Below are 18,934 nucleotides of genomic sequence, written 5' to 3' on the forward strand. Positions count from 1 at the left end.
GAATTCATGGTAATTCCACATTGCTTGATAGTAGAGAGGACATCTTTTAATGTGGGCTCCTTCACCCTGGAGGCCCAATTCACCTGGTGCTGCCTGAGCCTCCTCTCCAACAAGGGCCTGGCCAGTTTGGCTCTGTGGGGACATCTCTTCCTTAATTGCTGCCACTCTGTCCTCCTCCCCTTCCTCCTGCATAAGCGGAGCGTACCTGCCTGAAGTTACTGGGCTCTTCGGTGCCCCACCAGCTCAAGGGGGCTCCCCCTGCCAGGAGCTCTCATAAACCCCACCAGCCTTATTGCCACATGTGCAGCAGCGGTCTTTCCTGCCTTTGTACCTGCCTACTGCCGGCCAGCGCCATTTTGGGACTTTCCGCGCTCCAATACTGCTGCTTCCCGCTGCCGCCTGCTGACTTCTCCGGTCATGGTTCTGTAGTGCAGGGTGTGCGGAGAGTGCAGGGAGGTGTCTGGTGATGGAATATGCTGTGAGTGCTGTCTCGGCGGCCCAGTGGAGCAGTTTGTTTTCAGCCTCCCTCGGAGCTCTCCCACTACACGTCCTTTCTCATAACATGTCAGGCCGCGTCCCCTGGTAACGATACTTAGTGGCAGCAGGTATCGTGGAAGGCGCCCGAGGTGGTGGCTCACAGCACCAGCAGTTAGATATAATGGCAGCAGCACTCTAATACAGACAGGAATAAGCAACAGAACTAGCACAACTTAAATAGCAGCAGTACAGTGCTAGTGAACCTGACAACAGTATTGAGTCTATATGTAACTCATTACCCAGGCAATTTCACAAATGCCAGAGTTGCCTTAAATACTTACGGTCTTCCAGCTGACCTGGGAGATACTTCTGGGTTAGGAGGACACTGGTCCTTTAAGAAAGAGGGCATGGCCAAAGGCTTGCCCTACGGGCAGGGGCCGGGTTCCTGCTAGGAGTACAGATGCTCCGTGGAGCTGCAGCATGGGACAGAGACTGGACCATAGCAGCAGGATGCCTGAACAGGTGAGGGAACCAACAACCACGCTGGGGAAGGGAAGCAGGAGAATGCGAGGTCACCATCATGGGTGTTACACCAGCACTTATTCATTTTACCTTATATGAACATGCTTTTATTTTCTCTCTATGTTGCGGCCTCCACTCTGATCCTTCAGGAGGTATAACAAACCCCTCGATGGCTTTTTAGGGAGTTAGGTTACAGGTGCTGTTTTTAGCTGTGCGGCTAGTGTCTTTCCAGTCTGTACAAGGACCAGATTGGTGCGGGCGTGAGTTTTACCTGTAGGAGGTTCTCCCATTTTCCGTTACCTTTGTTTAAGGCTAAGTTCACATTTCCGTTGTTTTGCATCAGTCACATGCGTTGCTTGACGCATGTGACTGATGCGTTGTACAACGGATGACAACGGTGACAAAGAAAAGATTTTTCTTTGTCGGACTCCGTTGTGTGCGGGGGGCGGAGTTCGGGGGCGGAGCTGAGGACGTCAGTGCCGCGGTCTGCGTAGCTGGGGACAGGTGAGTGAGTGAGTGAGTGTGTGTATGTATGTAAGTGTGTGTGTGTGTCTACATGCATGTGTACATGCGGAGTGCGGGAGGGGGCGGAGCGCGAGGGGGCGGAGCCGAGCGGGGCCGTGGAGCTGAGGATGTCAATGCCGCGGGGACTGCAGGGCTGGGGACAAGTGAGTGTGAGTGTGTGTGAGTGTGAGTACACAAGCGGAGTGCGGGAGGGGGCGGAGCAGAGTGGTGAAGTGCCTTGCACACTGTATCCAGGGTAAACATCGGGTATAAGCAAAGCACTTTTTGCTTGGTTACCCGATGTTTATCTTGGATGCCAGCTTAGCGCGGGCTCCCTGCACCCGTAACCACTGTAAATATCGGGTAACTAACCAAAGCGCATTGCTTGGTTACCCGATGTTTATCCTGGTTACGGGGGTGGGGAGCCAGAGAGCGCATGCGCAGCAAAATCCTACGGATCGCGCTGCTCAAAAAACGTTACATGCTGCGTTGCTCCCGCCCTGCGGTCAGTTAAAAAACGACTGACCGCGATGCAGCGGATGCAACGCAGCATCATCAGTCACAATCTGTCCCTAATAGAAGCCTATGGGGAAAAGCAGGATTCCTGCAAAATATTTTGCAGGATACCGTAATTCCTCAAGGCGACTGATTGTGACTGATGCAAAACAACTGAAGTGTGAACTTAGCCTAACAGTGTTTAGGTTCATAACACTCAGCAACAAATAACAAAATAAATCTGAATCCTCCGTGTATGACAAGTCCCTCTTTAATATCTGGGTCAGTAATAATTCCCTTTTTTATGTTTAATCTTTCTTTATTAAAGTAAACAAGAGAATTTACAGGAAGAAAAAAAAAGAAGATTCAAATACGTGATTACTTCATGTCAACTTACAGAGAAGAGTATAAGTCACATCCTCACTAACACCCCTTCTCTTACTAACTATCATAAGGCACGCATATGACATGTAACCACCTTTTATAATACAGACAATCTCCTTCCAAAGGAGAACTACACCTCAAACAAAGTGGGGCTACTGCCGAAAACAAAAAAGAAAAGGAAAAAATTTGAAAATTTAACGAGAACCAGAGAGAAAGGAAAGTAGCAAGGGGGAAAGATAAGGAAAAGAAGAGAAGGAAAAGGGGGAGAGAAGAGCAACAGAGAGGGAGGGAAGGCATGGTAGAGGTTACTTCCCCAGTACTCGGGCCGCTACATTGGACTAACGTAACATGCGTCATGCGTTACCAATAAGGTTCTGAAATGGTAGAGAATCAAGAGCCAGGGTCCAGGGGGTCCAGATCCTAAGAAATTTATCCACTGAGTCATTGGTTTCTGCCGTTAGGGACTCCATCCTGTGGATGATGGCCATCTCCGCATACCACTTCCCTCACAGATGGCACCCCAGTCGATCTCCAGTATCTCGGGATCACCATGCGTGCCGCCGTAGGACAGTATCTCAGAAGGCCCACTTTCTGTGATTTTAAGCGATCATAATTCCTTTTTTAATCCAATGTTCAGCACAGGGTAATTGTAAGAATTGCGGGAGATTAGTATTATCCACAGTGAGTACATGGGGGCCGGGCAGCCCACCCACAGGAGCTTTTCTAAATGCCTCTCAAAATGTAGTTATCAAAAAAAAGAACAGTAAATATTACATGAGGGTCGTATATTTTACCTTCAAGAGCCTGAAAGATATTTTCTGTAAGATTTTTACAAATGTCCATTATATAAAAACTTGTACCACTCATATCTACCGCCCTTTCACACACTGTTTACACTCCATCTATATCAGTCTTGTACATACACTGGCTTTTGACTGGTTCATGCAGTGTTATTTGAATCCCCTATTTATTATATTGATGGCTGAACCATACAATACCAGCACTTTTTACCATTCACCCTTTGTGCCTCCCCTATTTCCTCATAGATTTTAGTGGATGTTGCAAACAGAAACTACAAATATGCCATTTTAGTGCCCAGCTTGTGCTATTGGAGTCATGCACACATCTGCTGGATACGTATTTTTAACATGGGAGTCTATGGAGAACGGATCCATTAACAGATGGCTATTTAGCCATCCTTTTTTCTTGCATTTGTTACAGATCCATTCGCCGTAGACTCCAAGATTAAAAAAAACGGATCCAGCAGAAATAATTTTGCCAGTGGGTCTCTTCAGGATCCATTCTAATGGATGATTACATGACATTAGAACTCAGTCTTACAATGTTTGAGTACACAGCAAGGCTCAGAAGCGAGGGGAACATTTAGCTGTGAGAGCACAGATTTTGCTTGATTGGTTTATGGAAGGCATATTGCTTTTCTACAGCCTTTCAGCCACTAGTAATGTGGTAACCTTTGTTTTCCCATTAATAACTGACAGACTTCATTGCGATCTTGTTTTTTGAAGTCGGAGTTGAAGTATTTATTGGTATCATTTTGGCCTCCACATTTTTGGGTGGCTTATTATTTCAATGTTTTAAGGGAGTATGAACAAAGAGGGTTAAACATCATGCTCTATTAGTTCCAATGTTAAGATTGTGGAATATTTTTTTCTTGGTAAATAACTGAATTTTGCTACATAATTTACAATTTCTATGTATATTTTAAAAATGTTATAAGAACATAATTTTTAAGGATATTTTAGTGAAAAATAATATTTTTTATTTTTGGCAGATGACTGTACTAGGAGATCAGAGGCTCAACTGATGTCTGCCATTTTTAACTCTGATGACCTTGATATCACACAAGATATAACTGAAATGAATTCTATTATTCCAGATATCCCATCATCCCTTCACAGCAAAAATCTATCAGCTGATCTTGTTAAAAAGGGCCTATCTTCTGATTCATCACAGACTGTTAAGAAAAATAAAAGTAAAAAGACAAGCATTAATAATCAAACCTCTCTTACAGCAAAGGAGCCATTTTCAAGTGCAAAATATGGAAAAAGTTTTTCCCTCAAAATGCCTTTTGTTACACGTAAACACATTCACGCAGAGGAGAAAAGATTTTCTTGTGTAGAGTGTGGGAAATATTTTAACCGAAAATCCTGGCTTGTTAGACATGAGAGAGTTCACTCAGGGGAGAAACCATATTCATGTTCAGAATGTGGTAAATGTTTTGCTGATAAATCAAGTCTTCTTATACATCAGAGAATACACACAGGGGAGAAGCCTTTTTCTTGTTCAGAATGTGGGAAATGTTTTGCAATTAAATCACATTTTGATGGGCACCAAAGAATTTACACAGGGGATAAGCCCTTTTCTTGTTCAGAATGTGGGAAATCTTTTGCAGGTAAATCAAATTTTGGTAGGCACCTGAGAACTCATACAGGAGAGAAGCCGTTTTCATGTTCAGAATGTGTGAAATGTTTTGCTGATAAATCAAGTCTTCTTACACATCAGAGAATACACACAGGGGAGAAGCCTTTTTCTTGTTCAGAATGTGGGAAATGTTTTGCAATTAAATCACATTTTGATGGGCACCAAAAAATTCACACAGGGAATAAGCCCTTTTCCTGTTCAGAATGTGGGAAATGTTTTGCAAGTAAATCAAATTTTGGTAGGCACCAGAGAACTCACACAAGAGAGAAGCCCTTTTCATGTTCAGAATGTGGGAAATGTTTTGATGCTAAATCAAGTCTTCTTACACATCAGATAATACACACAGGGGACAAGCCTTTTTCATGTTCAGAATGTGGAAAATGTTTTACAGGTAAATCACATTTTAATAGGCACCAAAGAATTCACACAGGGGACAAGCCCTTTTCTTGTTCAGAATGTGGGAAATGTTTTATAAATAAGTCACATTTTGATAGGCACCAAAGAATTCACACAGGGGACAAGCCCTTTTCTTGTTCAGAATGTGGGAAATGTTTTGCAGATAAATCACATTTTGGTAAGCACCAAAGAATTCACACAGGCGAGAAGCCATATTTATGTTCAGAATGTGGGAAATGTTTTACTCAAAGTTCACAATTAGATTGTCACCTGAGAACTCACACAGGGGAGAAGCGATATTCATGTACAGAATGTGGGAAATGTTTTGCAGAAAAATCAAGTCTTGTTTACCATCAGAGAGTTCATTCAGGGGAGAAGCCTTTTTGATGTTGAGAATGTGGAAAATGTTTTGCAGAAAAATCAAGTCTTGTTAAACATCAGAGAGTTCACTCGGTGAAGAAGCCTGTTCAGAATACAAAAATATTTGTATTGAAAAATATTTTACCAGCAAATGAAATCTATTTTGAACATCAGAAATCTCACATGGGGAGATTTCATATCTAGAAGTTGAGAAATGTTTTACTTGTAAATCACATTTTATTGACCACAAAGAAAATTTCACACAGGGAAAAACAATACTGGTAAGAGAAAGCAATTTAGTATTACCATTAGAATTTATAATGTATGCAGTTACTATTAGATTCCTGTTATCTAAAAATAAAATAAAAAGCAATTTTCCATGTGCACTGAATGCTTCACATTGCTAAATATATATTCACTATGTGGACAAAAGTATTAGAAATCCTCCGATACCCCTAAAAAAAATATCCAACATTTCCTCCTCCCTCCTTCTCCCAGCTGTCAATATCAGCAATCTGCCATTTATTACAGTTTTTTTAAATCCATAATTTCCATTTTTTAATAAACTACTTTCACTTTCCTATATTACAATGATAACTAAGTTCATATTGCAAATTACTACTTGCTTATGCGATCTATTCCTACTTTGTCAAAACATTTGGTATGATCGATTTTTAAAAATAATCACTTTTCACACTAAGTATTGCAGTTTTTTCTACACCAATGCAAACAGATTTCTTTTTTTATACCCCAATATTAGGCTATTGAGATAATTGAGTAACATTTTAAAATAAAACCACTAAACTTTTGAATTTTAAACCAAAACATAAAATAGGTGCTTCCCATTGTAATCTGCCACTTCTGATACTCAAGTTTCCTTTTATTATCTTTTTTTGACAATATCTCTGGTGTTAAATTAAATTCTATGTAGAATGAACAAATAAGACATTTTATACCCTGGATTTTTAGGAAAGATTTAGTATTCTAGACAATTATGTCTCTCATCTTCCTCTTGACAATACACCATAGATTCTCTAAGGGATTTAGATCAGGCGAGTTTGCTGGCCAATCAAGCACAATGATACTGTGGTTATTAAGCCAGGTATTGGTACTTTTGACAGTGTGGAGAGATGCCAAGTCCTGCTGGAAAATGAAATTTCCATCTCCAAAAACCTTGTCGGCAGAGGGAAGCATGAAGTGCTCTAACATTACCTGGTAGATGGCTGCGCTAACGTTGGTCTTGATAAAACAAAGTGGATCTACACCAACAGATGACATGGCTCCCCAAACCATTACTGATTGTGGAACCTTCACACTAGACCTCAAGCAGCTTGGCTTTTGTGCCTCTCCACTCTTCCTCCAGACTCTGGGACCTTGACTTTCAAATGAAATGCAAAATTTACTTTCATCTGAAAACAACACCTTGGACCACTGAGTAACAGTCCAATTCTTTTTTCTCTTTGGCCCAGGTAAGACGCTTCTGGCGTTGTCTATTGGTCATGAGTGGCTTGACACAAGGAGTGCTACACTTGTAGCCCATGTCCTGGATATGTCTGTGTGTGGTGGCTCTTGAAGCACTGACTTCAGCACCAGTCCATTCCTTGTGAATCTCCCCCAAATTTTTGAATGGCCTTTTCTTAACAATCCTATCAAGGTTGCGGTTATCCCAGTTACTTGTGCACCTTTTTCTACCACATCTTTTCCTTCCACTCAACTTTCCATTAATATGCTTGGTTTCAGCACTCTGTGAACAGCCAGCTTCTTTAGCAATGACCTTTTGTGGCTTACTCTCCTTGTGGAGTGTGTCAATGACTGCCTTCTGGGCATCTGTCAAGTCAGCAGTCTTCCCCATGATTGTGTAACCTACTGAATTGACTAATGGACCATTTTAAATGCTTAGAAAGTTTTTGCAGGTGTTTTGTGGTAATTATTCAAATTTTCTGAGATGACTATGACTTTTGGGTTTTCATAGGCTGTAAGCCATAATCATCAACATTAACAGAAATAAACACTTAGGCAAAAAAAAAAACCTGTGGAAAAGAAAGCGCATAGGGTCTTACCCTGACAAACATGGGGTAAAGAAGAGTAATCCTACTCACCAATTAGGGTTGTGACAGGCACAACTCCTGTAGCAGCATGTGTGTGGATCACGGCAGCAGTACCCCAAGCGGCAGATAACAGAGAGAGGTAGTAGAACGGGGCTTTAAAAACCGCGCCAAAGATCCCAGATGTAATCTTGAATTAATGTATTTTTATTATGGCACAGGTCTACGCGTTTCAGGAGGCTCAGCTCCCTTCCTCAGGACCAGCAAGCACAAGATACATCAAATCTCTAAAAGATTTGATGTATCTTGTGCTTGCTGGTCCTGAGGAAGGGAGCTGAGCCTCCTGAAACGCGTAGACCTGTGCCATAATAAAAATACATTAATTCAAGATTACATCTGGGATCTTTGGCGCGGTTTTTAAAGCCCCGTTCTACTACCTCTCTCTGTTATCAGAAATAAACACTTGAAATAGATCATTCTGTGTGTAATGACTCTATATAATGTATTTCCCTTTTTGTATTGAATTACGAAATTAATTATCTTTTTAATTATATTCTAATTTTTTGAAATGCATTTATAGATTAGACGAGGACCTCATATTTAGGCAGTTTCAATTTTTCTCCATTGTTCTTTATATGAACAAGATTAGTGAGTCTCATTATACTGAGTAGAGAACTTCCAGGACAAAGATCCTGTCTCTTACTAACATGCTGGAGGCCCGAAATCTCCAGCCATGGAGTCCAGATTCTCTTATTTTTGGCTCTAGCATTTCTTTTAGACTAAAGGCGGCGTTACACGCTACGATATATCGTGTGATCGCATGAGCGATCGCACCCTCCCCTGTCGTTTGTGCGTCACGGGCAATTCATTGCCCGTGGCGCACAATGTCGTTAACCCCAGTCACACGTACTTACCTCCCTAACGACGTCGCTGTGGGCAGCGAACATCCTCTTCCTGAAGGGGGAGGAACGTTCGGCGTCACAGCGACGTCACACAGCGGCTGCCCAATAGAAGCGAAGGGGCCAAGATGAGCAGCTGGAACATCCTGCCCACCTCCTTCCTTCCTCATTGCCGGCGGGACGCAGGTAAGCTGTGTTCGTCGTTGCCGGGGTGTCACACGTAGCGATGTGTGCTGCCTCAAGAACGACAGACAACCGGCGCGCAGAAGGAGGAACGTCATTATGAAAATAAACGACGTGTCAACGTGCAACGATAAGGTGAGTATTTTTGCTCGTTAACAGTCGTTCGGGGGTGTCACACGGTACGACATCTCTAACAATGCCGGATGTGGGTCACGAATTCCGTAACCCCGACGACATATCGTTAGATATATCGTAGCATGTAAGGCCGCCTTTAAGTCTCTTTCTCATACAGTTCTGTAGTAATTAGTGATGGGCGAACCCCCCCGATGTTCATGTTCGTGAGACTCGCCCGAACGTTTTGTAAAGTCCATGTTCGGGGTCGGAGATAACGCGAACTTGCGTCCGAACACCGAACTTGGACTTTACAGTTATGGGATGTGGCAGGGGCTGTAAAATAAAGAATATAGTTAATAATAAACATTGTCATTATACTTACAGGTCCTGTGATGCGTCCTGCAGACTCTGTCTCCTGCCACTTCTTCCGTGTCCGATTATTGCTGTGCTGCCCGGTAACCATCAAAAAAGACCTTACGTGATGTCATAACCATGTGACCAGTCACGTGTGACTGTTGTATTATCTCATTGGCTACAGACTGGTCACAAGACTATGACATCATGCAAAGTCCTGGAGTGTCAGCATGCTCCCTAGTACTCGGTGCTCGCCCGAGCATCTCAGTACGCTGTATACTTGACGTGCGCCGTGTACCGGCGAGCATGCTCGGGCACATGCTTGGATCCCCGTTACTGCATGTCAGCACTCTTTACAGAGTCAGCCCACATGCAGGGTTTGGTTGCTACACACTAATGCCACAGCCGTTAATAGCGGCATTGGGAATCAGGTGATCGGAGATCACTGTTGCTATAGTAACCCGCTTGTTAGGTTACTGTGGCAGCGGTGATGTCACCACTTACCAACCTGCCGCAGCCTCTGCTTGATTACACAGCACAGGGAGCAGCAGCATTCTTCCTCCCTGTGCTGTCTGATATAGCAAAGCTGCATGGGTTGAAGAAGACAGAAGACCAGGATCGTGGAGGGGTGAGAGGGAGTAATAAAGATGGAGTCCCTAAGTGTGTCTGTGTATTTATTTCAAATAAATTATTTTTTCTCTGTGTGGTGTCTTTTTTTAACTCTTCATTGGAGATTCTTAATGGCCAGGTTAAACTTGGCCTGAAATTAAGAATCTCTGGCTTAATACTAGCTTGTAAAACAAAGCTGGTATTAACCCCTTATTACCCAGCGTGCCACCCGACACCAGGGCCACTGGAAGAGTTGGAAACAGCACCATAAGATGGCGCTTCTATGAAAGCGCCATTTTTCTGGGGCGACTGCGGACTGCAATTCGGGGCGGGGGGGGGCAGAAAGCTTGTGCCACCCTGCTCTGCGGATTCCAATCCCCAGATACCTAGTTGTACCTGGCTGGACAGAAAAATTGGGCGAAGCTCACGTGGGTGTTTTTTTTTTTTTTTTTAATTATTTCATGAAATAATTAAAAAAGGGCTTCCCTACAGTTTTGGTTCCCAGCCAGGTACAAATAGGCAGCTAGGGGTTGGGGGCAGCCCGTACCTGCTTGCTGTACCTGGCTAGGTACAGTTTTTTGGCAAAACAAAAAAAAAAAGTCTTCCCTGGATTTTCCATTGCCAGTGAAGGTAACACCAAGAAGTGGGGGTTAGCAGCCAGTAGCTGCTTGGATTACCTTTAGCCATTAACATTTGGACTGTAGATCAGCCTGGAAGTGTGAAATGCACTGCAGCAAAAAAGAATGTTATTTCTTTTTTTATTTTTTTTTTAAAATTGTGAAAAGTTTATTCAGAGGGTCATTTATTATTCAACCCCTCAAACCACAAGAATTCTGTTTGGTTCCCCTAAAGTATTTCAGGCAAAAAGAACAATGAGCTTCACATGTTTGGATTAATTATCTCTTTTTCCAGCCTTTTCTGAATAATTAAGACCCTCCCCAAACTTGTGAACAGCACTCATACTTGGTCAACATGGGAAAGACAAAGGAGCATTCCAAGGCCATCAGAGACAAGATCATGGAGGGTCACAAGGCTGGCAAGGGGTACAAAACCCTTTCCAAGGAGTTGGGCCTATCTGTCTCCACTGTTGGGAGCATCATCCGGAAGTGGAAGGCTTATGGAACTACTGTTAGCCTTCCACGGCCTGGACAGCCTTTGAAAGTTTCCACCCGTGCCGAGGCCAGGCTTGTCCGAAGAGTCAAGGCTAACCCAAGGACAACAAGGAAGGAGCTCCGGGAAGATCTCATGGCAGTGGGGACATTGGTTTCAGTCAATACCATAAGTAACGTACTCCATCGCAATGGTCTCCGTTCCAGACGAGCCCGTAAGGTACCTTTACTTTCAAAGCGTCATGTCAAGGCTCGTCTACAGTTTGCTCATGATCACTTGGAGGACTCTGAGACAGACTGGTTCCAGGTTCTCTGGTCTGATGAGACCAAGATCGAGATCTTTGGTGCCAACCACACACGTGACGTTTGGAGACTGGATGGGACTGCATACGACCCCAAGAATACCATCCCTACAGTCAAGCATGGTGGTGGCAGCATCATGCTGTGGGGCTGTTTCTCAGCCAAGGGGCCTGGCCATCTAGTCCGCATCCATGGGAAGATGGATAGCATGGCCTACCTGGAGATTTTGGCCAAGAACCTCCGCTCCTCCATCAAGGATCTTAAGAGGGTCGTCATTTCATCTTCAATTTCAACAAGACAACGACCCAAAGCACACAGCCAAGAAAACCAAGGCCTGGTTCAAGAGGGAAAAAATCAAGGTGTTGCAGTGGCCTAGTCAGTCTCCTGACCTTAATCCAATTGAAAACTTGTGGAAGGAGCTCAAGATTAAAGTCCACATGAGACACCCAAAGAACCTAGATAACTTGGAGAAGATCTGCATGGAGGAGTGGGCCAAGATAACTCCAGAGACCTGTGCCGGCCTGATCAGGTCTTATAAAAGACGATTATTAGCTGTAATTGCAAACAAGGGTTATTCCACAAAATATTAAACCTGGGGGTTGAATAATAATTGACCCACACTTTTATGTTGAAAATGTATTAAAATTTAACTGAGCAACATAACTTGTTGGTTTGTAAGATTTATGCATCTGTTAATAAATCCTGCTCTTGTTTGAAGTTTGCAGGCTCTAACTTATTTGCATCTTATCAAACCTGCTAAATCTGCAGGGGGTTGAATACTACTTGTAGGCACTGTAGGTGTCGCTAGAGTTCAAGTCCTCCTCTCTGAAGAGGCAATTTGCATATTTCATTTCCCAAAGGAGCATTGCACGACCTACACTAGAGATCAAAATTAGAGAACAACGTATGGTCAGCAATGATGTAATCTACATTGATCAGCATTTGAAGGGGTTTTTTTGTAAGGGGTACATCATGCCACTAGAACAGTGTTTTACAAAAGATCCAAAGTTCATAAACATCAAACATTTATTTTGCCCAAAATGTATTGATCTTAATTAGAGAACAACAATGACTGTAACACAGAGAAAAATTATAACTACATTTTCTGAAGGTAACCGCAGTCACCACTCAGTAGAAAGTGTACATGCCTTTGCTTTGAAAGACTTTAGCACATCTGCGGCCATAGGACATCACTAGTCTCCCACGCTGTTTTAATGTGATTTTGGTCCACTCCTATTCCAGTCTCTTCCATGGTTCTTTGACTGTTGTGGATTTCTTGGCCATAACTTTGCCACCAAGGATTTTTCAGAGGTTTTCTATTGGGTTTAGATCAGGATTCAAGGCTGGCCATTTCATTGTTTCAATGTTTTCTGTTTCAAGGAACTGCTTTACCCGTTTTGCTGTGTGACAGGGTGCATTGTCCTGCATGAAAATTGCTGGCTGATTGAGTGATGAACGCAAGTAAGGAACCACGTGTTGCTGAAGGAGGTTCTGATCCACACTTGCATTCACTCTGCCATGTTGCTGAATGAGAGATCCAACTCCTGCTGCAGAAAACATTCTCCAATCCATGACACTTTCTCCATCACCTTTCAATGACTCCTTAACACACTTTGGGTTCAGTGTTTAACCAGTTTGTTAACGAACATAATATTTTTCATCAGACCCAAATAAATCAAACCTGCTTTCATCGCTAAAATGAACTGTGAACCACTTCTCTTCTGTTCACACAACATGCTCCTCACCAAAGATGAGTCTAGGCTTTTGATACTTTCTGCTAAGAGGTTTGGTCACTGCAGAGTGGGCTTTCAGTCCAAATGCTCTTAAATGTGGTGGCACTGTATGACAAGACAGCTCCTTACCCTGTTCAGTGCTGAACTGCCGAGTAATTCCAGCTGCAGCGTTGAAACGATTACCCATGGAGATTCTCCGCATTGTCTTTTGAGGGAGACCAGCCTTTTTGGGGTAATAAATAGGATAACTGAAGTGAGCACTAATATATATTATGAGTGCAAGCCAAAAAAATACATAGTACATAAGGATAAGGCTGCACATCAAAGCTAGATAATAGTAACTCCACTCCCTCTCCACCCACAGCAGTTTTTAATTGCAATGAGATGACACACAGTTAGGGTCATAGAGCTAGGGGCCCCAATATAGAGATATACCTTGACGAGGTTTTGGGGCTCAGTTACATTGATCAATGCGATTGCTAAATATCTCCTTTTTCCTAATAATCATGGCAGGTATGCATTTCATTATTCACAATATCAAGTTAGCAAGTGGCATTTTTCATTGTATGCTTCAATGTTTTTCGGTATGCTTATAGCATTATACTATTATCTAGCTTTGATGTGCAGCCTTATCCTTATGTACTATGTATTTTTTTGGCTTGCACTCATAATGTATATTAGTGCTCACTTCAGTTATCCTATTTAGTATGAAGTTTTTTTTCTGAATGTGAACACAGCTCCGCCCCTTTCGGCCATGTTTTTTCCATCTCCTATATAAGAAAGTCCTTGGTTACCCCTCTCCACCCACAGCAGTTTTTAATTGCAATGAGATGACACACAGTTAGGGTCATAGAGCTAGGGACCCCAATATAGAGATATACCTTGACGAGGTTTTGGGGCTCAGTTACATTGATCAATGCAATTGCTAAATATCTCCTTTTTCCTAATAATCATGGCAGGTATGCATTTCATTATTCACACTTTCAAGTTACCAAGTGGCATTTTTCATTGTATGCTTCAATGTTTTTCGGTATGCTTATAGCATTATACTATTATCTAGCTTTGATGTGCAGCCTTTTTGGGGGACTTGAGTTTGTGATGTTGTAAAGATGCAAAATTTTTGAAATCACAGACCTGGAACAATCAACTTCTCTTGCTATGGCTGTAAGAGTCACCCCTTTGGCCTTCATCTGGACAACCTGCTGCCGGAGGCTTTCAATCGCTTTGGAATGACACACCATTTTTGCACAGTCAGTGCAAACTGGAAGGTTAAGTTGCCAGTTACATAGGGTTTGTCAGATAATTAAGGAAATTAGCACCAGGTGCCAGATTAACCCCTTAGCGACCCATGACGTACTGGGTATGTCATGGATCATGTGAGGTTAATCCCCGGCAGGCTGCGGCGATCCGAGCACATATCAGCTGATTTCAACAGCTGACATGTGTGCCTGCTAGTCGCGAGTGGAATCGCTTCCACCCGCGACTATTAACCTCCTACGTCTCGCTGTCAAAATCTGGCAGCGAGATGTATATGCGCGCAGCCATTATTATGACTTACCCCGCCCCCTTTGGAAGTCACATGACATGATCACGTGACTTCCGGTGGTTGCCATGGTAGCACAGCGTCATGAGTTGACGCCTGTAGCTAACATGATTCACTTGCTCTCAATGCCGGAATAGTGCCGGCATTGAGAGTAAAGCAGCATATCTGCAGATCTCTGCTCTGTAGCTGTGATCTGGAGATATGGAAGAGCGATCAGATTGCTGATCCATATAGCCCCCTAAGGGACCTAGTAAACTAAAAAAAAAGTTTAAAAAAATAAACCCTAAAAGTTCAAATCACCCCCCTTTCGTCCCATTGAAAATCAAAAGGTTAAAAAAAGAAAAAATATACACATATTTGGTATCGCCGCATTCAGAAATGCCCGATCTATCAAAATTTAAAATCATGGAAACTGATCGGTAAATGGCGTAGTGGCAAAACAATTTCCAAACGACAAAATTACGTTTTTTAGTCGCCGCAAATTTTGGGCAAAATACAATAACAGGCGATCAAAACGTAGCATGTGCGCAAAAATGGTACATATAAAAAGTCAGCTCGAGATAAAAAAAATAAACCGTCACTGAGCCGTAGATCCAAAAAAATGAGAAAGCTACGGGTTTTGTAAAATTGCGCAAAATGCGCGCCACTTTTTTTGGACAAACTTCTGACATTTCTTTAACCCCTTAGATACAAACAAACCTTCTCATCTTTGTTATCTACAAACTCGCACTGACCTCAGGCATCACAGCGACACATCAGTTAACCATATAGTGAACATGGTGAATATAATATCCCAAAAACTATTGTGTGATCACGCTTTTTTTTTTTGCAGTTTTTCCACATTTGAATTTTTTTTGCTGTTTTCCAGTATACTACAGTCCCTGACTGTAGAAGATCTATTGCTTATCCATGTTATGTAAATAAAAGCTTATAACCTGACTTTAAATTCATCCGTTGGTTTTATAAATTACTTTTTTGAAAGCTGAAACCCTCCCAAATTTGGTTTAGGTTATGAAAATAAAGTTGCCGCAAAGCTGAAATATTGATCATTTAATGAACACAGAAAGGTCAGATTTTGGCAAGACAAAAGTTTTGTCGCCCACAGAAAGTAATGTGAAATTCAAACAAATAGCTTCTAATATAAAGATATGTTGCATAACATTGGTGAATGAAGTTGTGGTGCTATTAGAGCCATATTTAATATTTTGTGTGACTCCCATGAGCTTGAAGGACTGCATCCATGCGGTTCAACAATGATTCATACAATTTATTGATGAAGTCATCAGGAATAGCAAAGAATGCAGTCTTACATGCCTCCCAGAGTTCATCTGGATTCTTTGGTTTTGTCTTACAAGCTTCCTCTTTCATCCTACCCTAAACATGCTCAATGATGTTCATGTCTGGTGGCTGGGCAGGCCAGTCCTTGAGCACCTTGATCTTCTTTGCCAGGAGGAACTTTGTTGTAGAGATGGATGTAGGAGATGGAGCACCATCCTACTGTAGAATTTGACCCCTTTTATGATTGGGAATGTAAGAGGTAGCTAATACTTCTTGATATATTTTAGGCTATTGATATTGCCTTCTACCTTGCAAATGTTTCGCACACCCCCATACTGAATGTAACCCCAGACCATGATCTTTCCACCACCAAACTTAACTGTTTTCTGGATCCATACAGGTTCCAGTATGTCTCCTGCAGTGTTTGCGGCAGCTGTGGTGTAATTCAATTGAAGATTCATTGGAGAAATCCACCTTCTGCCACTTTTCCAGCGTACATCTATTTTGCAGGCTGTGAGACTTGGCAAATGCAACAGGGTTTTTTAATTGCTTTTTGTTTAGTGCTGGCTTCTGGGCACTGATTCGACCATGGAGGCCATTTCAAGACAGAATCCTACAAACTGTTCTAATTGACACAGGGACTTGAGGTGACCAGGCCTTTTGGAGCTCTGCTGCAGTGGAAGAGGGGCTGGCTTTGGATTTTCTAACCAACAAACGTTCCTCCTGAGCAGTTGTCTTGTGGGGTCTGCCGGACCTGGGTTTGTCAAAAACATCTCCAGTCTCTTCAAATCTTTTTTTAATTCTTTGTACTTGACGCTGAGACACATTAAAGGTGCCAGCCACCTCTGCAGTGGATCTGCTCGTCAGCCTCTTGATAATCAAGGCCTTGGCCGCAGGGTGGATTTTTGGCATGTTGTCAGAGGTCAAGTTTCAGTTCAACTGAAGGTCTGGGGTGCTGGGTTTCTTTTTATACACACCCAGTAATTAACCGATCATTTAGTGAGCACAGGTGAGGATGTAAACTAGGATTGGGTGCATTATATGACAAGGTGACAAAACTTTTATCTTGCCAAAATCTGACCTTTCTGTGTTCATTAAATGATCAATATTTCAGCTTTGCAGCAACTTTATTTTCATAACCTAAACCAAATTTGGGAGGGTTTCAGCTTTCAAAAGAGTAATTTATGAAACCAATGGATGAATTTAAAGTCAGGTTATAAGCTTTTATTTACATAACATGGATAAGCGACAGAACTTCTGTCAGGGACTGTATATGATAAAACTTATGGTTTCATTTAAAACTACAACTTGTCCCAGAAAAAACAAGCCCTTATATGGCAAGATTGACGGAAAAATAAAAAATTTACGGCTCTCGGAAGAAAGAGAGGAAAACCCCCCCGGAAAAAAACAAAACACCCAGGGGCTTAAGGGGTTAACACCAATAACTTGCAGGTATCTGAAAGTGTTCTCTAATTTTGATCAGTGTTCTTTTTCTTTTATCTCATTTACATTTTTATTATGTGCTTTTGAAAAAGATAAATTTGTGAAATAGGCTTAAAATACTGTTAGTTTACTCATGGTAGGATAGACAGACCAAAAACAAAAAACCCTCTAATACTGATACTTTATTGTATGTATTAAAATCCCAAGCAAACATACCAAAAAATAGAAAAGTGGTGTGTAGATACTACACTAGGGTAATACGTGATAGATAAAGCGTGTGAGCAACAGGTAGTGACTTTATAATGAAGACATTAATTAATGTAGTAAAAAAATGGCGAGGGCCTCGCCCTAGCCTCAAACGGCCTGCCAACGGAGGTTAATTCGCCCTAAATTTTGTGGCGCCTCCGTTCCTCGGCGGCTATCCCTGTTGCACCCTAACATATCACTGATAGATCACCCTCCACCAGACCTCAGAAAATCCAGGTAAAAAACATCAACATACATGTACACACATACCGGTATACTTAGTAGATTTAAGTATGTACATGTAATGTAAGAAATCACCATTAACAGATCAAATAAATCGCATAATTGATTACTGGTGAAACAAATTAATAAATAGTGACCCTAATGGGGACCTAGGTCACAGGTCAACATTAGAACAATCATTACAGTAAGATGTATTACCAAATTGTAATAATAAATCCACCAAGTATCATTGCAAAAATTATCAAATCCATGGCCCCAAAAGGGATACTTATCAGAAAACTGTGAGCCCAGGCTGAATGATCAAGGCCTTAGGTCCCCAGATATTTACACTGACCCGACGCGTTTCCCCCCAGGGATTGGGGTTCATCAGGGGTCAAGGGACTAGAACCGTCCCCCAATAGAGGCCACCTGTCCAGCAGTCTCCAATTTAAATAAGATGCCTAAGGATGATGAATATAAATCCTAGTGAGGCATATCACAGGATTCTGTCAGCCTGTGACAATATAGATGAGCCGTTAGGATGTTAGGATATAATCAAATAAGACTACTCAATGACTGTAAAATGTAGGAAATTGTGTGTTGTTCTCTAATTTGGATCTCCAGTGTATAAGCATCCATTCAACTACTTGCCTGCGATGTCACTCTTCACAAGGAGAAACATTACCCATTAGATCCCAGTCTGAGCCTCCCACCCAGCCAAATCAGATCTTATACTTTACACTGATGAGGGACACTGCCTCAAACATTGTGTCTGCAAATTGAGATTCTGGTTTGGCTTTTATCCTAAAGGCCCCGTTACACGCTACGATATATCGGGTGATATGTCGTCAGGGTCACGGATTCCGTGACGCACATCCGGCATCGTTTGACATATAGCGTGTGACAGCTACGAGCGACTGTTAACGAGAAAAAATATTCACCTTATCATTGCTCGTTGACACGTTGTTCATTTTCAAAATATCGGTCACATTCCTGGATGCAGGTTGTTTGTCGTTCCTGAGGCAGCACACTTCGCTCCGTCCCGCCGGCAATGAGGAAGGAAGGAGGTGAGCGGGATGTTACTTCTCCGCCCCTCCGCTTCTATTGGGCGTCCGCTGTGTGACGTCGCTGTGACGCCGAACGTCCCTCCCCCTTCAGGAAGAAGATGTTCGCACCCACAGCGAGGTCGTTCGGGAGGTAAGTACGTGTGACTGGGGGTTACAACATTGTGCGACATTGGCAACAAATTGCCTGTGACGCACAAAGGATGGGGGCG

At 42.5% G+C, this 18,934-nt stretch overlaps 1 protein-coding gene across 1 annotated transcript in view; it reads left to right on the plus strand.

Annotated features, from left to right (window-relative positions):
* Nucleotides 1-18,934, plus strand: part of LOC142312923 (uncharacterized) — a 104,709-nt gene that overhangs the window by 6,449 nt on the left and 79,326 nt on the right. Inside the window, 1 exon segment of the mRNA XM_075351911.1 lies at nt 4,175-5,778. Coding sequence (XP_075208026.1) covers nt 4,175-5,778 — 1,604 coding nt within the window.

This window comes from Anomaloglossus baeobatrachus, chromosome 5 (genome assembly GCF_048569485.1).
Source record: "Anomaloglossus baeobatrachus isolate aAnoBae1 chromosome 5, aAnoBae1.hap1, whole genome shotgun sequence".
Taxonomy (NCBI): Eukaryota; Metazoa; Chordata; class Amphibia; order Anura; family Aromobatidae; genus Anomaloglossus; species Anomaloglossus baeobatrachus.